Source organism: Colossoma macropomum, unplaced genomic scaffold, assembly GCF_904425465.1.
Source record: "Colossoma macropomum unplaced genomic scaffold, Colossoma_macropomum, whole genome shotgun sequence".
Taxonomy (NCBI): Eukaryota; Metazoa; Chordata; class Actinopteri; order Characiformes; family Serrasalmidae; genus Colossoma; species Colossoma macropomum.
Genome location: NW_023494796.1, coordinates 30,835,826 through 30,860,491, shown reverse-complemented (window position 1 = coordinate 30,860,491; position 24,666 = coordinate 30,835,826). Strand labels below are relative to the sequence as shown.

At 44.0% G+C, this 24,666-nt stretch overlaps 1 protein-coding gene across 3 annotated transcripts in view; it reads right to left on the bottom strand.

Moving 5' to 3' along the window:
• slit1a (slit homolog 1a (Drosophila)) overlaps window positions 1-24,180 on the bottom strand; it is a 147,355-nt gene extending 123,175 nt beyond the window's left edge. For all 3 annotated transcript variants that reach the window (XM_036583308.1, XM_036583309.1, XM_036583310.1), the window contains exons 1-4: window positions 23,794-24,180; window positions 8,812-8,883; window positions 4,031-4,102; window positions 2,542-2,613 (exon numbers count right to left, since the gene is read on the bottom strand). In XM_036583308.1, coding sequence (XP_036439201.1) covers window positions 2,542-2,613; window positions 4,031-4,102; window positions 8,812-8,883; window positions 23,794-23,978 — 401 coding nt within the window. In that variant the 5' untranslated portion in view covers window positions 23,979-24,180. The remainder of the gene's footprint in view (window positions 1-2,541; window positions 2,614-4,030; window positions 4,103-8,811; window positions 8,884-23,793) is intronic.
• Between the last annotated feature and the right edge of the window lie 486 nt (window positions 24,181-24,666).

Sequence of the window (24,666 nt, the reverse complement as noted above, 5' to 3'; positions counted from 1 at the left end):
CTGTGTAGACAAATGTTGGCAGTAGAATGGGTCGGACTGAAGAGTAGCTTTAAGCATGGGCCGTTCAAAGGATGACGCCTTTGCCATAAGTCAGTTCATGAAACTTCCGCCCTGCTAGATTTAAATGTAAGTGCTACTGCTGAAAAGGAAGCTTCTAAGAGCAACAACAGCTCAGCCACAGAGCTGCAAACCAAGCAAACTCGCAGAGCGTGGGCCGAGTGCTGAAGCGCTCATCCTCTGTTGCCTCACCTCACTACTAGTTCCAAACTGCCTCTGGAAGCAACATCAGCACAATAACCGTTTGTCAGGGGCTTCATGAAATGGGTTTCCATGGTTATGCAGGTGCACAGAAGCCTAAGATCACTATATGCAATGCCAAGCATCACCACTGGACTCTGTAGCAGTGGAAACACGGTTTGCGTCTGGGTTTGGTGGATACCAGGAGAACGCTACCTTTACAATAACAGTAAAGTTTAGTGGAAGAGGGATAATGGGCTGAGGCTGTTTTTCAGGGTTTGGGCCCCTTAGTTCCAGCAAAGGACAATGTTAATGCAGCAGTATACAAAGATATTTTGGACCATGTGTGTCCAATCTTGGTCCTGGAGATCTACCACCCAAAAGAATTTGGCTCCAACCTTAATCTAATACACCCGATCTTTGGTGTGGAGGAACTGCAGTGGTCTGCACAGAGCCCTCACCATAACCCTACTGAACCACTTTGGGACAAATCAATTGTGAGCCAGGCCAAATGCTCTTTTGACTGAAGGGGCACAAACTCCCAAAAACATTCCAAAATCTTGTGGAAAACAAGAGTGGAGGCTGTTATAGCTCCAAAAAAAGGTGCGTGTAGAGTGGCAAACTCCATATTAATGGTCATGATTTTGGAATGGGATGTCACAAAAAACTCAGATGTGATGGTCATGTGTCCACATACTTTTGTCCATATATATGCCGAAATATACGCATTTATAAAACAAGGACTACCTGGATTAGTATTACAGAGAAACATACTTATTTGTATAGATGTACATTGTAAATGCAGTAAAATGAAGAAATCTAAGACGTTTTAGCATAGTAACCTACACGAACACGAGTGTGCTAATCTGCATTAGACAGATAAACTAGACCACAAGAAACAAATAAGCTCATATGGTAAACTTCAGGGGCACCTTCATTTCATGATCAACGAGCATCACTTGTGCATTTTTGTAGAACAGCAAGGGCAGAAAAACATAAGATAACGGTTCATTTTCAGTATCCATGAGCACCCAAACTTCAAATACTGTTGTTTTCAAAGGAGGAGATCAAGTCTTGAGGGAGCTAGGCTTGTCCTGCCTCCCTGTAATTCAAACACCGTTGTGGCTGTTGGTTTTGAAAGCTCATACGGAAAACATGTCTAAAATATGGGAACTGTCTCCCGTTTCAGTCATTGTGGTTGTCCTGTTAGGCGGTGGAATCAACTCGTCAGGGCTCTTCCAGAACACGCTAAATGTGTCATCAGTTGGTTTGAAATATCAGTCACATGTTTAAAAACTGTTAAAAACTTAAACAAGCATCTGCCAATATCAATACGATTCCTAAGCCATTGTGCATCCTTAGTTTTCCAATACAAGGAAATGTCAGGATGAGACAATAGAGGACAGTGCAGGCTGTCCAAGACACTTCCCACAGTGAAGCCCATCAATCAAGCTTAGTAAAAATTGATGTCTGGTAAATTGCTCTAACAGCTGGCTCAATTGCCAAAGGCTCATAGGTGTGCCTATGTTTCCAGACGTGCCTGGCTGGAATGATGTGAAAAGGGTACTTAAGTGAAGGTCTGGCCTTGGAGGGTCCACTTCTGTGTGCGAGTGTGTTGGGAAGGTGGGGTTCTGGAGAGGGAAATGGTTTTTCCGTGTCTCAGTAACTGAGCATTCCCAGCTCTGGCTGCAGGTAACCTGAACTGAAATGATCAGCAGAAAGGACAGAGTCTATACCAATTATCTGCGGAAACGGAACAGGCTTGCAGACATAAATAAAAGTTTAGCATGGCTGCGGTTCGCCGCCTCAACGGGGGGTGCCGTTTCTGAACCGCTAGCCTTCCTCCCAAACGAATGGAATAAAAGCCCGTCCAACCCACCAGAGAGGCGAAAGTTTATTCTCAGGGAGGCATTTGGCCGCCCACGCCACAAAAAGAAACCCCAAATGTTTCCCATCAATGAAAACATTCATAACCATGAAGAATGAAGTGCCCTCAAACTTTATGACCTCCTCGAGCAAGTCCACGTTGCCATAGAGCTGCATTCACAACCCTCCCAGACGCGCAGTCGCATGATTTGGCAGAATCCAATCTGCGTACAAAAACAAAGCACTCCACGCCTCTTAAAATTCTACTCAGCCATACCTATCCAAAATGTTACCACAAAAACCAGCATGAGCTTGCAAATCACAAGTCTTCTCGTAATGTGCCACAACATTTCAAGCCATTGACATTTGAGCGGTATCAAAAAACCCAAAAGAAAAGGCCGGGACGAAGCACATCATAGAGGAAAGACGGCAACTCACAGTCGTGACAAAGCAGCGTTCTTCTGGAACAGTAGCTCTGGGAGCTGGTGGAGTTGGTTCCTGTTTAGCCGTCTGTCATAGACAAAAGGGGGGGAAAAAAAGCAAAATTAAAATCATCGCAGTAAACATGGAGCGAGTAAACAGCAAGGAAAACAAAACCTTTTTTGAAGCGCGCCTGGCATATCCACATGGAGAACAGTTTGTGGGTACTACCGAATATAAAAGGCAGCTGTCTAAACCGTGGTGAGGAACATGCTAAAGCTATTCAGACGTCTCAAAGCACCGATAGGTGCGACGTGGAGCGGGTGGGGTAATTAGCGAAATTGGGGACAGATTGGGACTAATTACCAAACGAGACCGCATGGAGTAAAGCAAAAAAACATATGGAACTTGAAGAGCTATTGATTTTGGGGAACTATTGAAGAGAGCAGATGATATGAGGGGGATAACATCACATGTTGCACATTAAAGTCAGCAGCTGCGAGCGTACGGCCTTTCTCCTAACTTGAATCGCTCGCCACACAACAGGAGCGCGCCTCTGATGTGGCTCCTTCGCTTCAGCAGCGGGCGCACGCCTGGACCCGACTTGCGGCCGTGACTACAAATTTCTGGTAGGGATTTTTTTGCAGCTTCTCAAGCCAGAAAGACTTACGAGCGTGTGATTAGCATCTTGTTTGCGGGGTGCTTGTAATGACCCTAAGTCTAAGGTTTCCTGCCCCATGTGTTCTTGGTTGGGTTCCTGAAAGGCTGGTGTAAGTCAGTGAGCTCTGTATGTTTGGTGTCTTGTTTGCAGGGCGCTCGTAACAACGCTAAGCCTAAGGCCTCGTTTCAAAAATCAAATACACACACACACATACATACTATATATATATATATATATATATATATATATATATATATATATATATATATATATATATATATATATATATATAAAATACATACAGTTAACGATTGTAGCCTCTCACTGTCATTTAAATGCTGCATTTGAATGAAAGGGCTACAATTGTGGGTTCTATCATAGCAACATGCCGCACTCAAGCAGCTGGGCTTCATCCTGTTCTACAATGGATGGGTCGAGGGTCAAAGTGCGTTAAGAGTGCTGAACAAATTGTGCCATTTAGAATTTAGCACGCTAATAATTTACTGCTACCTTTGACAGCCTTACTGTGTTCACGTTACAGGGCTAAAGTGGCACAACTCCAAGTTTTTGCCTAAATCTTGCCTAAGGAATCTGCTTTTCCAATGTATGCAACCGTAACAAGAATTATCAGAACACTGTCGTCATCATCCAGTGTCGCCAGCATGTCAGCAATGGCTAACGTGATGCTAACGTGCCTGCAGTTCCTTTCATGGCAGAAGTAGGTTCACATTAATGACAGCTAGGGGTCATTTATATGTGAGATATGTGAACAGACATCTCAGAGACCTGATCTGAGCAAAAAATGGGAAGAGCGCTAAAATGAGACAGCAACTTCTGAGCACTTACAGTCTCTCCAGCTCTTTCATGTCGTCGAAGGCCCCTCGCTCAATGGCTCCAATCTGGTTTTCCATCAGTTGTCTGTGGAAGAGAGGGGAGAAGACACTGTAAGGTACTGTACTGGACTGTCATTTTTCCAAATATTGATTGAAACTGACATTTGCTGACTAGAAGTATAGAGTTTCTGCATTACAGGACTGTGCCAGTGGCATAAGACTTTGTTTTCCACACCTGAGTAAATGGTTAAATCTGTTTTCTTACAGAGTTCATGCAACACTTTCTTCTGGTATATTTTTTTGCTATGGTTCCTAACACTGAAGCGGATGTAGGGGCAAACATAGTGACAGTGAGTTAAAATAAACGAGTATAATAATAGCACAGTTCAGTAAATTTGTGGTTGTAGTTTATGGTCATCTTAGTTTGGCCACAAAACTGTGAGGAAGAATGGAAGTGCAAATTACTGTCACTGTTACTGACCCCTAATTTGGATCTACTCTCGCTGTCCATTTTATCAGCTCCACTGACCATATTGGACACTTTGTATTTCTACAGTTACAGACTGTAGTCCATCTGTTTCTCCGCATACCTTGTTACCCTGTTCTTCAGTGGTCAGGACCCCCACAGGGCAGGAACTATTTGGGTGGTGGATCATTCTCAGCAGCGACATGTGGTGGTGTGCTAATGTGGTGCTGGCGCGAGTGGATCAGACACAGCAGTGCTGCTGGAGTTTTTAAACACTGCTTCCACTCACTGTCCACTCTATTAGACACTCCTACCTTGTCAGTCCACCTTGTAGATGTAAAGTCAGAGACAATGGCTCATCTGCTGCTGCACAGTTTGTGTTGGTCATCCTCTAGTCCTTCATCAGTGGTCTCAGGACGCTGCCCACAGGACGCTGTTGGCTGGATATTTTTGGTTGGTGGACTATTCTCAGTCCAGCAGCGACACTGAGGTGTTTAAAAACTCCAGCAGCACTGCTGTGTCTGATCCACTCGCACCAGCACAACACACACTAACACACCACCTCTATATCTGTGTTACTGCAGTGCTGAGAATGACCCACCAGGGTTAGGGTTAGGGGTCCTGGGGGGGTCCTGACCATTGAAGAACAGGGTAACAAAATATGCAGAGAAACAGATGGACTACAGTCTGTAACCGTAGAACCACAAAGTGTCCAATATGGTCAGTGGAGCTGATAAAATGGACAGTGAGTATAGAAACAATGTACCCAACAAAGTGACTACTGGGTGTATATTGAAACTGTCAGTAATCTTAATGATAATGTGATTTAAATTGTTGGCCATAGCGGTCACTGCTGTGACTGGCAATGTTTGGGGCACGGCCTGGGTGGTTTGGTCCCAGCCTGCGGCGCTCTTTAAGGGCCGACAGACCCATTTTGTGGTCCGAAGAAGCTGGTGGAATCTTGGCAAATGGGGTGTCGGAGCAGAGGGAGTCCAGCCAGGAAAGTGGGCAAGGAAAAGTGCTGGGGAGGGCAGTGAGACTGTGGCGGTAGTGTGTGGCCAGAGGGGAGGCTGGTGTGGTCTGGGAGAGTGTTAGGTTCATTGATTGAACAGAGGTCTGGGGTGTGAACCATGGAGGCCAGCGTGCTCGGAGATGTTTAGGGCCCTGGCTGACAGAAGGGAGGGTTACCACTGTGGCTGAAAGCTCTAAACTGAAGTCACTTATTTGCTGTTTGGGCAAGAGGCTTGAACCACAGGCTAGAACATGGGCCTTCAACACTGAGTACAAACAAGTTCATCACGGGGACTGCCAAAATGTGGACCAAATAAATAAATAAGTAAATAAATAAGAAAAATAAAAAAGGATGCCTTGGAAGCAGTACAATCCAACACCTTGGGAGACATGCGTCCTGGCTTTGAGGAAAAACAAAAGAGCTGTTCATTAAAATCAGCTTTCATGGAACAGCGAGTCCCCTTTGAGGGCTTCAAATGAGAACCAGCAATTGTATTTTTATTTCCCTGGGATGAAATGCAAATGCAAATCACAGATCAGAGACCATAAATAAGTAAAGGGATAAATAAACAAACAGGCGGTGCTTTTCTCCAAAGGTGATGGGGATTTTTGACGGAAGGCACAGTCTTTCCGAGAATGTTGCTCATTATTTCCCAAAAAAGAACTACAATCAAGTGGAATATTGAACCTCATAGCTAAACATTCTGAGTGGAGAACAAAGTCCTTGTCCATTTGCACGTACAGTACTGTGGAAATGTTAGAGACCACCCTTCTTTTTTAGTTTCCAGTCAAAATGGCCTTTCAAAACATATCTTATTTGTCCACCCTTTACTTTTATCACAGCTTCCACTCGTTTTTAGTTCTGCTTTCCAAAGTTCAGTCTTAGAAGCTGGTTGATCATTTTCTGAAGTAATCAAACACATTCAGTGGTGTTGAGGTCTGGACTCTGGGGTGGTCAGTCCATTGTTCAGCTTCTTTGTTTGATGTGTCCGTCTCCTTTTCTCAGTGAGGTTCTTCTTGATCAGCTACACATCCTTTCAGACCCACAGCGCTGAGTCGTCTTCTCACAGTGGAAGGATGGACAGAAACACCTGTGGATGTTTTCAGATCTGAAGCAGCTTGATTTTCTCCTCTCTCTCAAAGATGAAAGCTTTAAGTGCTGTTTATCTGATGGCGGCAGTTTTGGTGTCCATCAGGTCTTCCAGGTGGTTGTTAGGATCCCCATTTTCTCTTGGGGTTTACAAGCTTGACATCATAACAATAAAGAAACCCTTTTCAAAAAGGTTCAGTATAGAACCATATTGAACACATTTCTCCATCAGTCTGAAGAACCATTTCACAATGCAATCATGCAAAGGGTTCTTTGAGTGTTCACAGTTCTATATAGAACCATTTTCTGTACTAAAGAACCCTTGAAGAACCCTCTTTAAGAGTGTAGTTTTGAAAACCTCTGCTTTTTCAATCCCTTTCCATTGACTTTCCCCTTTCCTAAGCTAGTCGAATACAGTGTTTCTCATCTCTTATCCCTCCACTTAATAGCTCTTTTGACTGGAAATGGAATAAATGATGGGTGGTCTCTGACTTTTGCACAGTACTGAGCATTTTTTTTTTTTACATCTGTGTTTTAACCAACTTAAAACATTTGCAAATTTACTCATTGACAGATTCGGCCACATGAATGGAGAAGAGCGCGAGCCACCTCAGACCAAAAACCACGGCAAGCGTGAATTTAGAAGGCAGACGACCGAAACGACCGTTCTTTGTTTTCTCAGTGTCTGTGCGAGGCCCTGTGACTGTAAGCATAAACCGCGCTTCCTGTAAGTGCCTTCCCCGTCGAGGGCAAAGGTTCACAACCCCCGTTTCTGCAGTGAGGCGGCCGACTGGCAGGGGTCAGAAACGTGAGAGATCCCCCCCACCACCTTCTTCTGCTTCCATGTTAATCATGTTAACAACCCGCCTGGAACTGCAGGGGCCAGAAGGAGACCTCGGAGCTCCTTAGGGAGAGCAAAGGCAGCTTATGTCTGTGTGTGCGGTGGGGGTTAACAGGCAGACAGAAAACCTCAAGCTCCCAATTTTAAGCCGCATGTAGAGAGTTTCCATCTTGCTTGTGACAAGATGACGGCAGTATTTGCCCTCCTGTGTTGGGATGTGTGAGAAAGAGAGAATTCTGGAAGGGAGATTTTTAAAATGTTGAAGGGACCATAAAACAGCATCACAGATTAAGTGTTTTAAAGTCTGATTGTTCAAAAAATTTGCACAATTCAATCACTGGGATGCAAACAAAGTCATTCAGAGTGGTTTGATGTGAAACGATTCATTGTAGAGAAACTTGTTGACTCAGTTTCCTTATAGTGCTGGTCATAGGAACCAGGGGTCATGATGTGTATGTCTGGGCAATACAACAATATTTACCTTTATATACCATAATAAATCATCAGAATATCATAAAACGCAAAAAAAGCCTTCCCATCTATAAGTTTGATTACAAAGCGAGTATAATTAGCTTGTTTAATTGGGTTTAAGTGCAGCACAGTGTGTGAAATATTGAATTTGAGCTGTGCAATAAGACAATATTTATTGTCAACAGTGATATTGATCAGCCATGATCTAAAGCTATGATAGCTAAAGTGCAAAGTATAACAATATTTATTGCCTTATTTCACATGCATCACAAAAGGGCTCTTCAGATTGATGGAGAATGTGCTGTAGATGGTGTAATTTAGCACGGAAAAGGGTTCCACTATTGCTACAGGCCAGAGAACCCTTTTTGGTACCATATAGAACCCTTTTTGCTAAGAGTGTCTCTTGTTAGATTTTATGGCACATACTGTAATAAATGTTAATAAGGTTATTTTATGTATTTTTTATCCACCGATAGACTTTTGGTTCTCATCTTTTGGCCAAGTGTGTCCAAATTTTTATTTTTTTATTTATTTATTTATGGACAAGAGTTTTTGTCATCATTTTTGACCAAAAGTCTTAAAGCTCATTATGATTTTGTGAAATAACTGTTACATAAGGCAGCTTTGAGGCCTTCAGGCGTCTGGTTCCTATCACCACCACTGTGAACAGTTCTGACTCGGTAAGTTTCTCTACAACAGAGCGTTTCACACCAAACCACTCTGAACGACTCCGTTTACGTCTTATCGACCAAATTCTGCAGACTTTGTGAAAGACAGGTGGACGTCCCCTTCGTATGTAAGCGTGTAAGAATGATAAACATATACTCATATGATTTTTTTTACAGCCTATAAGAATCTAAACGGCAATCTACGTCTTTCCAGTACATCAGTAAAGGGCATTAGAAAAGCACTTACAGAACACGGAGGTATTTGAGTCCAGCAAAGTCATTCTTGTTGATGCGGGTGAAGTTATTTCCATTCAGTTCCCTGCAAGAGAAACATCAAATATTAATGAAGTCCCGCTCCGTCGGGATGCTTCCATTGAAGTGAGATTACATGATGGTCACAAGTGTTTGCTGATTCCAGGATCCTGTTACATGACAATCAAACTTCCCTAAAGCATATTAAGTGTTCTTGAAGCGACACAAGCCTGCATGCACTTAAGCTAGCTTGGCCTCGGGCATGTTTAGTCTAGATCCGTAACAAGGAGCCCTACAGTAAATAATCAAGTACCTATGTAACAACATGTCTGCATCTGTGTCTGTATCTCCAGACTCCCCCGAGTCAAATTTATTCAATTATACAGAGTGCATGTTTGTTTAAAATGAGAGAAAGAAAGAGAATGTGAAAGTCACATGGGCCTGTGTTCTGGTGGTATTGTTCAGTTACACGGTTTTGGTACTTTTGATACGGGATGCCATGATTCCAGAGCCAATCCAGGCATTTTTTTAATGGATCATCTACATTAAGCCATCCAGTTCCAGTCCTTTCTTTCTTTTATTTGCTTGAGTTCTACTTATACTACTGTTGTAGAGGTGACGTAGACAGGTATTATCCACGACCTGATGAATAAGGCATGTTTGTATGAGCAGGAATGTGTTTGAGCCAGTCACATTTCATCCAAACACTGAGCAGTTGCTATTTAGCAGTTCTGAGTCTTCTTTCTGCCACTTACTGCGAGCGGTATGCCAGCAGACACATACAAAATATAGTACTGCCACATTTTTCACTCGCGAGTCACTCGAAAACAAAACTATCTTGGAGATGTTCTTCTAAACCAGCAACCATGTTGCTTCTGGTTTTAAATTGCTTTTAGCAGAAAGCGACATTAGAGCAATACGAAATATGAAACTGTAGTGAATTTTCAACACTATGGTAATTTCTTCCCCTAGGAAAAAAAAAAACAACATATAATATGAAATATGAAAAAGATATGCCAAATCATCATGTAGATCAATCAAATTTGAACATAAGCCAAAATAACCAGTGTTGAAAATTCACTTTTGATTATTAAAAAAATGATTATAAAAATAAGTAAGTAAAAAAAGTAAAATCCCAAAACATCAGTCCAGAATATCACACTACGCACATACTAATAAATGTAGTAATTTTACTGCCTTACAATAAGGCTACCCTTTCTATGAATGGTTTAGAATTAGCTCATTTATGGTGATTAATTAGGTCATAAACACCTTCAAATCAAAAATAAGCAGGTATAACACATAAAAAAGTGCAACAGTGAACTTGTATATCTGATGAATGTGAGTATCGGATGAAGTTGACATAAATTGTTGACAGACAGAGAAGAAAAAGTAACAGGGCTGGACAATGAGACAATATTTACTGTTAGCATGATAAATTACACCACAATATGTTTTTCTGAGCATATCGTAAGTATGGTCAGTACTTAAACATGCATCCCGACTGCATGTCTGACTGCACAGAGCCTAATTAGTCCCGTTTTACTGGATTAAGTGCAGCACAGTGAGTGAATTGTTGACTATAAATCACTGCATTCACTGTATTTTTCCAGTTTATCATATCTATCGTGTATTGTGAAAACTTTTTGAAGTACTGTAATGTTACATTTTTGCAAAGTAAGATAAGTTACGTGCAAGATCTGAGGTGTAACAGTATGGATGAATGTGGGCTCAGTATTTGGAAAGTCACTGCTGGCCTCTTTAATTTGTGTTATGACTGTTTATTAATGATTTTTACAGTTTTTGACCTAATTAATAACCAAAAACTCATTTTAAACCATTCATAGAGCCTTTTCAGTAGTCTTACTCTAAAGTGGTAACTTCTACTATCACAAGTCGGGCTACTCTCAGCACCCACAAAAGTGCATTTTACACAAGGGACATCATAGCCATCTAACCCTGCTGGGCGACTGGCTGCACCTTTCTGACACGTCAAACACACAGTAGTATTAGTTTGATGTGGGGATTAGGAGTAGAGACAGCCCTGACACCCCTTACTGCAGAGCCCCCCCACTGTGGGGGTCATTAATATAGGTATTTAAGCTAGCAGACTTGTAGCAGAGTTAGCATGTAGCACAGCTGGTGGTGGGAGCTGTATGATGGCATTTGAAGAGTGGCTGCCCACAGCACCGATCACCATAATGTAGTGGCCACACAGTCCAGCAGAAGCGAAGGTTCATGCTAGGCTGTGTCCAGTGCGAAAGCCAGAGGGGTGTTCGGGGTGGCACTGGCTACGCATGAAATCTGACTGGCCACCCTGGGGGCCACCTCAAAACTTTTTTGGCTGAGAATCCTTTTATACAAATTCCAAAGCACTAGATATTTATTTACATAATATGCTTTAGGACAGTTGAACTAAATTACAATGAAGTGCCAAACAGGTTTTAGATATTAACCGAGTAATTTGGCTAAATTTGGCCTCATTAGGCTAAAATTTTGTAAGTACCAAAACAGTACACCTAAACAAGTTGCCCAGGTTCCTTACGTTCTTTTAAAGATTATAGATAATCCCAAAATTACTCTCTTACTCATATAATAGCTGGAACCTGTTGGGCGTTTCAGTGTAATTTATGTAGACTGTATTGGAACTTACCATCATAATTCCCAAAATAATAACCTACAACTTTGGAAATTGAACCTTACACTTGCCTGGTTAATACCTAGAACTTAAGGGACTGTAAATAAAAAAAATAAGAATATATATTTGTGACTGAGTGCATGTAGGACTTGTTGTGTATGGGGCTGTGCTAATACTGCAATGAGTGGTGAGTAAATGTTCCACTGCTCTCCAGTATTAAAGAAAACCGTCATGTTTTCTGAAATATTTTTGGGTTTATGGACTTTGGACCCCCTAAACTTGCCTTGGCCACCCAATGGCCACTCAGTTTCTACAGTACTGATGTTTGGGTTGGAAACAAAAGGGTTTTTAAATCCTAAAACACCATCATGGACACAAGGCCTTACACTATAGCTTAAAAAGAAACATGATTAGGAACTGAGAGTGGAGTGGGTCCAATAGGTGGGCCCAATTCTGTGAGAAAAATCAATAACCTAAGTATCGGGGAATGTCAAACAAATAAAACCCACTCATTTAAGCTAGTGGAGTTAGTATGTAGCACAGTTAGCAGTGGGAGCTGTATGATGACATATGAACAGTAACTGCCCACAGCACCATAATGTAGTGGCCATACAATGCTAGGCTAGCTAGGCTCTGTCCAGTGGGAAAGCCAGAGAGGTGTTCGAGGTGGCACTGGCCCAATTTTGTGAGAAAAATCAACCCAGGTCTTCTGAAAGTCCTAAATATGAGACACACTGCAAATACAAGTGGTAGCCTAACCCTAACCCTGAGGTTGCCTTGGCTACCCAATGGCCACCACATCTCTACAAGTCACAGAATCACCGCTGGCTATTTCCATGCCAGATGAGGAGCCCCCAGCGCTATCCACAGTGGTTTTGGTAAAAAGAAAATCCCACCAGTGTGAGATCTGAGGATTTCTGGTTAAGTCCTTGAGCAGTAAGGCCTCACTCCTATGAACAGGCAAAACACATTCACATAAGCCCACGTACAGGCCTGCACACACAAAAAGCCTGGTCTGTGGGTCCAAAGTTGACTTGCAGTTCTAATGACCACTCCTGGGACATTGAGAGAGAGAGAGAGAGAGAGAGAGAGAGAGAGAGAGAGAGAGAGAGAGAGAGAGAGAGAGAGAGAGAGGTCATTGCAGACAGATGGTCTGTATACACAGGTGCATGGACAGAGGGAAATAAATAATGGAGTGGGATTCATTAGCCACGGCCTGATATACACATGTGCTGTTTATTGCCGGGCACTTAATCCAGCCTTTCTCATGACTTTCTCAAGGACACATCTACTGGGTGGCCCCCCTCTATTGGAACCCAAGGGGCCGAGGGTCCTGTGCAAGTGAACGGACACTTAGCAAAGCGCAACCAATCGCACTTAATTATGCTAACATTTGCCTTCAAACTGCTTGTTTCCCACTGACCAGTAAAGTGACAAAAGGACGCAAAACTACACAAAAGAGTTCCGCATTTTAATCCAGTTACAATACAGGTTTAATTCACACTGTTCTACGCAAACCATGGCCATAAAGGTCTGGTAGTCCTTGTGTTTATGACGGTACCTCTGGAAAAAAACAGCCTACAGGCCTAAAGTTCAGAGCACACAGCTGTTTTTTCCATTACAGTGACTGTTCTCTTCACAAAAGAGCACAGCTATTAACAACCGCTAGCTAATGCCTCGTTAAAAGCATTTCTATTCAAAATGCTAACGTAGCTCAACAGTAAATCAACGCTAGCATGGATCAGTTACCATTATCTCGTGCACGATGCTGATTGGCTGCTACTAGCCTTCATATAGCGTCGATAAGCAACGGCAGCATGACTGGATCAAGCAGTACTTTAACTGATAGTGCCGTAGTGAAATCTATGAATTATGTATATCAGCCATGTAGAAGAAAGATTCTGTAGATGTTGAGTTAGTTAGTCGGCCCATCACTCAAGCGACGAGCGAGGTTAAATGCTGGGAACGTGGCAGAGGGAGAAAAATTACTTTCCTTGTCTGAGCTATTCCATTTGGTGACTGCTGGGTCAATTTATTTACCAGTTTATTTAACAGTATCGTCATGCTTGCTGTATTTAATCTCTGCAAATACTGTAGTAATACTTGTGCTTCATTAAAAAGTCTGGGTTAAAATCTTGAAAACACCAACAGAAAACTGTCCAATCAGATTTTTTTTTGTACTGCAGTATCTAGATACTGCTCTCCCACTGATTGGGCCTTCAGGAGCTGAACTGAAGGCCTTACACTTTAGATTATTAACTAGTGCAATCAATTAAATACATTTTAATACCCCAGAAACTGGAGTGGGCCCAATTTCACGAGAAGCAGCATCACTCATATGAAAGTCCTAAATGTTACACAGTCTGCAAATACGAGTTGTAGCCTAACCAGGTTCCAGGTGGTTGTTAGAAATGGAAAACAGCAGCTCAATGCCAGGGTTTCCTACTGAAGGAGTCACTATGAGACTAACATAAGTGAAACATATGGTGATGTCTGTTAGGAGCTTCAGGTACATAGGGAAAGCTTCAAATGTCCATGTTTGATCTAAAACCGGCCAAAAGTTTTGTGCACTAACATAGTATCGGAAATCCTGTAGGGGTGCTAGCATAAACCAGATTACTGCATTGTTGTAAAGGTTGGTTTCGTCTCTTTCTTTGTCATGGTTCACCATTGATTAATACCAACATTTGGCCACTGCCCCCCCTAAATAGGAGGAACTATAGTAAGTGCAGGAGCCAAAGAAGCGCCAGTGCCCATTTCCTGTCATCTCGTCACATCACGACAGAGAGCTGGGGACCTAGATGTTTCATGTTCACCCAAGAGTCCTGGTTTCTCAATAATTCAAAGGGCTACATAGGAGCCCAGTGCAAAACTCATTATGTTTATTTCTGCCATCTGTTGGAAATCCCGCCGTGACGGGGAGACCTGTTTTGAATTGAGCAATATAACATGAAATGGAATCCAAGGCAAAGAGAAGGGAAATGCGCACACATACTTAGTCACTTGCTGTCTCTCTCACACACTCATACACACACACTACCCCCTGCCAGCTACACACACACCACACTCAAAAACATACATACGCGCTACAAAGGGGACCGCGGCTCAGCGTGTTTTGCTTGGTAACTCTCCAAAGAAAATAAGCACCCGATTCCAGAGCCATTTGTTGGGAACAGCTTTGGGCTGGCAGGAGTAGAGGAAACAAAGGAAGATCTGGGGTCAGCACGACTGTGCGGACGGTGCACCTTGCTGGGCCAACAAGCTGCTGACCACTGGCCACAGGAGCAAGCACGCTGAGCATTACATCACACCCTAGCGGACTGCATTAGAATGGACAGATGCCAACTTCGAAAGAAGATGTTAAGGTTGGCGTACGTACCCAAGTGTCACATCGAGCTCTGGCGTGGAGAATTCAAACGTTCAGCTCCGCTCCAGTGCTTCCTGCAGCCATGTGCTAAGAGCTTCAATATGCAATACGCTGACAGAGCTTGTTGATTTAGTCTCAGGGTAAGAATGAGCACAGGGTCTAGGGTTGGCATCCAAAGAGAACAGCCTGACCAAAAACAACTTCTTGCTCTTATTCTCAAACGTAACCAAACGTCAACACATGCTGTGGCCATTCTTGCTCTTTCACTTTACTTGCTAGCGTTGATAAATTAATGCAACAGTGTGCTTGTTTTTTCACTTGGCCAGTTCCCATGACAGATGGAGGTGCCAGCCATGAGATCTTGAGCCAGGCAGGGAGCATCTGGACCCTCTAAAGTAAAGAGGGGGGGAAGAGCAGCATCCATTAATGACCAAATACGGACGAAAATGAACTATTACACTAATGTATGGCACTGTAGTCCCCCTGCCACTTTGCTAATCGAAATTAAATTAGGTAATTAAGCTTACAATGTGAAAACTTGAAAGCAGACACTTCTTTTTTCTGGTTAGTTGGAAAACACTTTAGTGGCCCAAATATGGAGCCTGGTGGCACGCCACTCCAAATCTTTAGCTGTGATCTTATCCTCAACACACTATGGACCTGTCACTGTAGGGGTGAGAAGACCCAGTGTACCAGAACAGACTTTAGAGACCTGAAGCTCAATGACAGAGAGAAGCACTGACCTACATAGCAGGCCAGTGCCTTTAAGCACATACAGCTATGCTTCTACTTACAGAGAATCAGACTGGCAGGACTAAAATAACCTCCAAGAAACATTTTTGAGTAGGGTGTTTGACAATTTCACATGGATTATGTCACGTTTGTGTTTTCATACTCCTGTTGTGCATTTATGGCCTCGTTAAGAAGTTTTCAGTTATGTTTTTTTACACAGTTAAGATTTAAAAATGTATACCAAGTACCAACAATACCAAGTAGAGCACTGACCAACACTTCATGCCAGAAGGAATCCTAAAAAGAGATATTTGAACACTTGAGGCACCAGAAGAAAAATGAAAATGACATAGAAAGCTGTCCAAATAACTAGGAGGACATGGAGGACACAGCAATGTTCATGAAAACATGGATTTTACAAGCCATCCTTATTTCTTAAACGCAATCCCCATTTGCTCAGTCACCATCCGTTACCAATACATGGTGGAGAACAGGAACTGAAAAGAGCGCTCAATAAGCATTACATCCACAGCCTCCTCATCAGTCCCCGAGGAGGACCTGGTAAAAAGTGTTGTAAGGTAATCAGTAGTGTCAACACTGACCTGCAAATGGCTTGCTCAAATTATCCAGGGAGAGAACGGAGTGCAAACTCAATCTGCAGCCAGACGGCTGGTGGGGGGAACGAGACTGTTGTCAGATCAGTCTAGACATCAGACAAGCCAGAGCCATGCCTGGCTGCAGTGGTGCAAACCGCTGCTGTGCTCATAACAAGGTCATAGGGACTGCACTCAGCCACGTGTGAAATGAACCTGACATTCTATGGGTGGAAAGCCCTATCAAAGTGAAGGGCCAATGGTGGTAAAGAAGGACCAGTGAAGGTGAAGAGCTGGGGGGTAGGCTAGTAAGAAGCTGCAAGCACTCACGCCCCACCACCCCTACCCTAATTCCCCTTAACAAAAAGCCATTAGTGCATTCATATGGTTACGATTAATTGCAACGTGTACTCACTTAATCTAATAGCAGTAATTTAATTTAGCTTACACTGTACAAATATGTGGGTGCCCCACTCTGCATCTGCAAAACCCATCAGTGTGGAGTCACAAATGACCAGTTACCACTATTTAACCATATGTGGGACTCCAAAAGTGAACCCCATTCATGAGGCGCTCTTAAGAGCTCGAAGTTAGCGGCTGTGGACGGCTGGTCTATTTTATCTTTAATCAATTGAACATCTGCGCCTGTTACTCGATCTGTCAGACTGTGCGGCTAGAAAACTTCACACTCTGGGGACGTAGAACATCTGAGCGTATGGGAAGTGAGCAATCGCAGGGTTTGTGCTTGTGCATTGGGGGATCACGCTGCTGCGCTCCTGTCTACAGCATGCTTGTGCGTAGCCTTTCATCATCTGACGTCTTTCTATGCGTATGGTGACAAGTGCTGGGGCACTGTGGCCTTCACAGACATCGGGAGAGGCAAGTTCCTTCCGAGCAGATGCCAGGATGCCTCCGCTCTTTGATTAGTGTTGATGCCGCGCTAAACGCAAGGAGGCCTGTCTCTGTCTCCTGCCGGGCACAGTCATTTCCATATGGTACTCTGACACGCTCTCATCCCGTACAATCAACCCCTCCCCCCAGTTCTCTCTCCACAGCATCCCGATGATCCCCTGTTCAAGGCTGCGTAGTTAAGTCAGCTTTTTGTTGACCGTTTTCTGTCACGCGTCATGCCTCATGTCCTGATCACGGCTCACGGGGATTAAACCACAACAGCAGCATCCAAGGAAAGCACAAAAACAGCCCATTAGAGGCTGAAGTGATCCCATTCCTGTTGTTATTTGGGAAAACTGGCCAGTAAACGGTAAACACTGCTCTTTAAAGAGTTGTGTTACTGAGATCTCTGCTTAACCCTTTAGCGCACGGCATTGCCATACGGCAACAATGCTTTTTTTAATTGCCTAACAATAGAAAAGTAACTTCTTTCATTTCATTCGGGGAACTGAATGCTTTCTAAATAACATGGTCTACTTTTGTCTGACCAGATATACTTTTATTTTGTTTCTCATACACATTACATGGTGGAGCCATGCCTCTGAAGCCATAATTCAATATTGATAAACAATAACTTCAAGAAAGAAAATGTAAACACAATGCATGGGAGGTTGCAATTTCTTTTTCATAAATAAAGCCAGTTTAGATCTAAATGACTAGATTTAAATGACTAGGAGCTGTGTAAGAGTCTTGGGTGCTCTGGCTTTCAGGTAGCTAGGTTGATCTTTCCACTACTTCAGGTTAAGGGATCCTATCCGATACACTGCATGCTGACTTAGTCTTAGTCTTGTACTTTCAAGATCCCACCTTTCGGCATGAACATCAAAGCCCTTAAGCCAGAAGACAACCCTCCCCCATAAAAATAAAACCCTTACCAAAATTACAGGTAAACTGTCCTGGTCCAGGACAATCTGACTCTCAAAGATGGTACCCGACCAACAGTGGCATTCAGCCATGTTAACGTTGCCACAGTGATAATATCACTGGAATAACAGTGGCGGTAGACGGGTTCATGGTTAACCACTGTTATATCCTTAAAAATATTTTGAACACTAATGTTTCAAATGGTGTGTTGTGATGGAAGTTTGGTTTTGCTGTACATCAACTACTTGCGCCCCTGTTTCCCACAAAATCAACATGCAGTTTTTTCTACCGCGGCAGCTGATGGGAAAAGTTGGGAAAACCAAACTCTTGACGGAACATTCCGCTGACTGCTGCGCTATGCTGTCCTTGTCAGGACTTTCCCGTCGCTGTTCCATTCAAAAATGTGGAATTTCTGGCTCGCCACTGTCTGTCTACGGTCATAATGTAAACGGAGCATTGGGGTTATATCAAGATATCACTGCCATCAAGATTTAGTCCATTGCAAGCAAAGTATCTTCAACCCAGAAGGTTCCATTTGGACCTTCATGCACCAAATGCCACATCGAAGGAGCACAAGGATAAGGATGAGTTTAAGCTGCCGTGACCCTTTTCACTTCTCTGCCAGGCTCAGCAGAGGCTTAGGGAATGTTGGAAGAGGCGTGGAGCGGGAACTCAGCTGCTCCACACAACCTATAATTTAGCACTGTCTTCATCAGCATCAACATTCCCTGAATGATCCTCATTCCTGACATTAAAACATCTGTGAGGAATGAGGGGAGGGGTCAAATTTGGTAGGGAGAAAAAAAAAAAGTCACTGGGAATTTTGCTCCTTTAAATCAGGTTTACTTATTCATTTGCTTCCAGCAAATGGACACGTTTTTGTCCTTCGTCCAAAAGTGCGTTAATCCCTTCGTAGCTTATTAGCACCTTGTGCCCGTGCCAAGGTCCCTGTCAGGAAACATTTCTCTGTCTCTCTCCGGATTTGCCTCGTCCTGTCCAGAGTTAAATTATGGATCTGGTAAGCACAGCGCTGTCAGTTATTCCAGCATAGATGCACCGTGCCAAAAGTGCCCGAGGCATAGCCTGGCACCGGAACGGCCCCTCAAAGCACAAAGGCAGTGCTTGTTCCCAAACTTCGAACCCCTCGCTCATTTATGGATTTCTTCCTTCATCCATCTACTCCCCTGAAGGGCATCGTCTGGCGGCAAGCCTCCTCTGCTCGTCCCTGGTGCCGATCCAGGCAAAGCCTTCGATATCTAACACTGGCTCTTCTGCGCAAGTAAGTGTGGTAGGCTAGCACTAAAAGGCTCACTCACAAAAGCATGCACAAACACACCTCTCAATATCTAGACAGTTCCAAGGCAGCCAAGCTCTGAACAGCACTTTTAAAGGACTTTCATGGCTAAGAAAGTCATACAGAACTCGTCCGGCACTCTGAAGTTAGCGTCGTGCCCATATTAGGACCCCTGGGTCTAAAGTGTTTTTCTCTATGGGAAAAATGAATGGAGTCTTCCCAATGTTTTGTTATGTTAAACAAAACTGCTCAAAATATTAATTTTTCCCTCAAATATCTTTGAATCCTGTGAAATATAAGGTTGTTTAGCAGTCAAAATATGAATATTGCTACATACATGCTACATGCAAGCTAATACTTGACGCAACAATGAATGAAGTCTACTCTTAAATTTAATCACAATTATATACCAAAATCTGCTACTTGACTGTAGGCCACCACTGCTAAAACAAATTAGCTACCAAAAATATAAATATTGGGAACATTTCTGTTTAGACCTCTGAAGTTGTGCGTCATGCCCGTATTAGCAACTCTGGGTCTAAGGCAAAAATGCTGGAGGGGTTTCAAAAATACCTGCTATCACACTGGATCCTCGGAATTACGAGCTTTTTAAGGAGATAAAATAGCAACACTACATTCATCCAGCCGGCATTCCTACCCACTAAAATTATGTTTGATGATAAGAGGGTTACTGTTAAAAATCTATCCTATTACATAAGAAAACACCAGCAACACCTAATGTACTCAATTACTATCAAAGCCAGTTTACTACCACAATTAACAAAACTCGCTCATTGTTAGGGGTGTTTTCATACAGTTTCCTGTCAGTTCAGTGTGCAGCAGTGTCAGCTCGCATGTCGTAAAATTTATATTGGATCCAGAAGATCCAGCAACAGAGGAAAAGTGTTCGTACCACAAATTGTAACGATTTTAGAACCACTTTAACAACCGTCGGACTAGATGGCGCTGATTTTCAGAAATCCCATACATTTTTCCCATAGAGAAAACCAGACTGGACCAAAAGGAGTACAGAATTAAGACTGGCTTCAGAGGTCTACAGTTATTGGCTTTAGTTTTATTGTCCAGGACTAGGTTCATATTGCCCAGAACTAGGCTTAAGTCCTACAGTCCAGGACTAGGGCCAGGTACTTGGAAAACTATGCAAAGACCCTTCCAGTCTCCTTCCTTGCTCACCTTAAACAGCTTCTCTCTGCTACATCTGTACTCTACTCCCCAAAAAGCCCTCGATGAATCAATAAACAATCGTCGGAAAGCGAGCAAGGACATTTGGCCGGCATGCGGAATACTTGAGCGGGCCCGTGGAAGACTACACAGCATGAGCAGTCCCATGCCCCGAGTTCAGCCATCCCGCTACAAAGAGAATCCCGAATCAGATGGCTCGGGCTCGGCACATCCGACCGCGTTTGATCTCGGCAGCGCGGCGTCCTAAGTGTATATAAATAGATGCATTAGCACAAATAAAATAGGAGAGGGTAGATCTCTGGACATCTGCTTTAGAAGAACACTTCTAAAGTGGAGTAAGGTGGAGTAAGGAGGCTGGGGGCCGGCCAGGCCGCAGAGAAGGGAGAGCTGTATCGAGAGATTTACAGAACAGTGGACATGCTGCATGAAAAATGTAGCATTGAGGGGAAAAAACGGCACCAAGAACCGATGTTGCAGCTCATGCGCCTTTCATTTCAGCCCATCTCACAGCTTTGGTGAGTGCTTTGTGAGGCGTGTATTGTGGGTAGATTGTCGGGAGGGGGTGCTCATTGTCTTTGAGCAGCATGTTTTCACAGGCCTAGCACAGCAAGTTAATGGGGAAACCTTGTGGGGGGTGGGCTTAAAAAAAAAATGGGGGAGGGATGCGATTTTTGCACTCAATGCTGCCGAGCCCATGGTCATTAAAGGACGCCAGTCAAAAGGTCAGGTCTGATCGAAACACCCTTTGACAAGTGCAAATGGGATTCCACGCCACCAGCACCTCCAACACCATCCCCCACCACACGTGCATGTTTGCAGAAGCTTGTCAGCGTGGATAACGCTTATCTGGGGCTACCTACCGAGGACTGGCTTCTTCCTGCAAAGCTGCTCGCGACAGGCTGTCTGCAGCAATCGACTTTAGCGGAGCCGCACTGTCCTGGCCGGTTAAGGCTGAGAGAGACCATGCTGTCCTGCTACGGAGCTGCACAGCTGGGCGTGAATACACCCCCAAAATACCTCCCTACCTTCTGACTTCTACAGTTGTGCTGGTTGAAGAAACAGGCCCTGTGCATTTAGACTCCTTTCCACACATTTTGAAAGCTTTTAGATCCAAACCTCACCGCATTAATGTGTGAACTTCTCTCTCTCGGAATGCTGAGGCTATTATTTCGGCTACATATTTACAGCATTGCACTGAGAACGTTAATTATTACTTCCACTACAGATACAAGCGGGGTTAAATATTTAGTGAGCTCCCTCATAAAAGTGCCAAAAACCAACAGGGCCAAGAGTATCAGCTCTCAGAATGAAAAATGCTTTTCCATCCGGTCTTATCAACTCAGGAAACGCTCCGAAAGACGTGCGAAGGGAAACAAAAAAGGAGTCCTGCGGAAAAGACCAAAAGCAATTACGGCAACACTCGGGGCATCGTCCATTTGTCATATGAGTCGGAGCAAACCACCGGGGACTTGCGTGTGGTGTATTTGACTTGAGCAATCACCTTGAAAAATGACCCCACATAATAGGACGGTAGGAGGGGAATATTTCTCATGTTAAGTAATCTATCCACAGAGACCGCCTCACTTCTACATGACCTACACATGAAGAACTTGAAGCAGCCCAAATCGGACTGATCTGGGAGGAAGGGGGTGGGGGTGGGATGCTTTGTGCAACTTTTCGACCGGCTAGATGCCTGAACTCCACGCGCCGGCGTCCTCTGTGTGAAGGTGTTCTTAGAAATTAACTTTGAAATGCATGAAATATGCAGCGCTCTCTCTGAAGGAGACGGGACTGACACACGCTACCTCCCCGCCATGTATAATTCATCGCAGATATTCTAAACCTGAAATAGAACAATCTATCCTCCCCCCCTCCCCTTTTCCCAGTCCTCGGAATTGATTGCGAGATGAATATTTCAAAGAATTACACAACAGAGCAGGAGAGGAGACAGCGAGAGAGAGGGAGCGAGAGAGAAGTCCGGAGTGGGCTGGTGATTACTTTCGCCCCTCTTTCAGGCAGTCGCTGATTAGACCCTCTCACAGGCCACGCAGTCAAGCACCAGATTTGCATCGTTTTCTACATGATTTAACAGTTACGTGCACCGGGGGGCCTCAAAGACTGAGACAGATTCAAAGGCATTCTGTCCAGAGAAGAGATGCTGGCCTCTGTGCACTAAGAACAACTGTCCATATAAGGATGGGAAATCTTTAAATGCTGCAGACGATCCTCAAAATCCAAGGTTTATCTTCTAAAGTTTGGGCCCATAACTAGAGGTGGCCTGTCAGTGTTGGGCCGAAATCAGGAGAAAATGCCAGACCTGAAATCTGACATGGATTCGATTCAATCCTGTAACAAATCCAGCCTGTAATAGCACACTTTCATTGTCATGTCATGTTGTTAGCTGTGTATTTCTTCGTGTAGGGTAGTATTTGGGTAGTTTTTGGACGGTTTGAGTGTGATAGTCTACTTTTTGGTGAAGTGCTCCAGTTAATAACAGCTCATTTTAAAGAGCAGAACTTTTTAAAAAGAATATATCAGATCCCTATAAGTATCAGCCACTACTGATTGTTCTAGTAATAGTAGGTTAATATGAGCTATGAACAATACATTCAGCATGTGCACAATTACAGAAAGCAGAGAAATGTTATAGCGAATTATACACTGCTATAGTGATTCGTAATGATAGCATTATTCAACAAGATCTGTGGGCGGCCATCTGAGTAGGTGAAAGTCTTTATATCACATTGGTAATGACAGAGCTCCCCCAGCATGTATGCACACATACATACATACATACATACATTCATGGATGTGTGTCGTTTTTCGGGTTTTGACATAATTCGAAAATGCCTGTTGACCTTCACATTGTTTCTAAATTTCATGAAGAATGGACCAAAAGAAACGGCCCAAAATGACAAAAAAATATTTTTTTTTTTACTGTTCACATTCATTTTCTATCAATTTCAGTGGTCACCAATCATGCCACTGGACATCTACTACCCTACAGATCCAGCTAATCCACCACACCACATCAGTTCTAGCTAATTATTGTCTTCAGAAGTGCCTGAATACTTGGATAAAGTGGGCTTGGACACCAAACCTGCAAAAAGGTAGATTTTTCCACTCTCAGTTGGCCCAATTCTGTCAACTTATTCCACACAAGCAGTGTGTTCAGATTTAAGTGTATATCTTTTCACACAAAAAAGTGACACCCCCAAAAAAACAGCATGTTATTGAGTAAGACATCTGCCTTTGGGGTGCGCTTTGAGGGGTCAGCGACCAGCTCTAAACTCTCCCCTTCGCTCAAGTGTGGGACAGAAGAGATCTTTACTCACAGTCTCTCCGTGTTCCGGGGTATATTCCTGGGAACGCTCTTGAGCCCAAGCCCGTGGCAGTCCACGGTGGTGCCACTGCAGGTGCACAGCGCGGGACAGGCGCTGGAACGGCCGCAGACCAGGGCGCAAAACAGCAGGAACAGCGGCGCCCACTTCCAGCCTCCGGAGTAGCCTCTCCTGGCCATGATCCGCACGTCTGGCGCTCCCTCGCGCTCCGACGCTTTCTTCTGCCTTCTGTTCTCTGGAGCTTTTTCCTCCCAAACCTCTCACAAAGCCGGCGCACCACTCTCTACTACTGCTGCTGCTGCTGCTACCAGCAGACGTCCCAGTCGCTGCAGGCTGAGCAAACAAACCACAGCGTGTGGGAGAGAGACAGATTTGACTGTGTGTGGAAGGGGGAGAAGAAAAAAAAAGAGAATAAGTGTGGTTTTGTCCTCAAGTAGGGAAAGGTGAATGGACACCAAGTCTTCTCCTGTTCTCCTGTTTGGTGGTCCTCAGGCCGGGGGAAGGGGGAGAAAGAAAGAAAAAGAGCGTGTCCTCTTCTTGTCGTGCTTGACTTCCTAAAGAAAACTCTCTCTCTGTCTCCTTGTCTCTCTTTGTGGAGTTGCTTCTCTCTCTCTCAGCGTCTGCGTCTGGCTCCCTCCCTCTCCACTCCTCCACTGGCTGCCTACGGAGAGAGGAACAGGGGGAACGGCAAAAAAAAACACGCTCTCTCTCTCTCTCTCTCTTACACTCACACACAGCAGTCATCCATCACAAGGATCTACAAATAGCAGCCTCCAGGCTCCTCCCACCTCCCCTCCCCTCCGCCCACTTACCCCCCTCCTTGCCCAAACCCAAACGCACCTCCCCGCACACCCACCTCTCACAGCA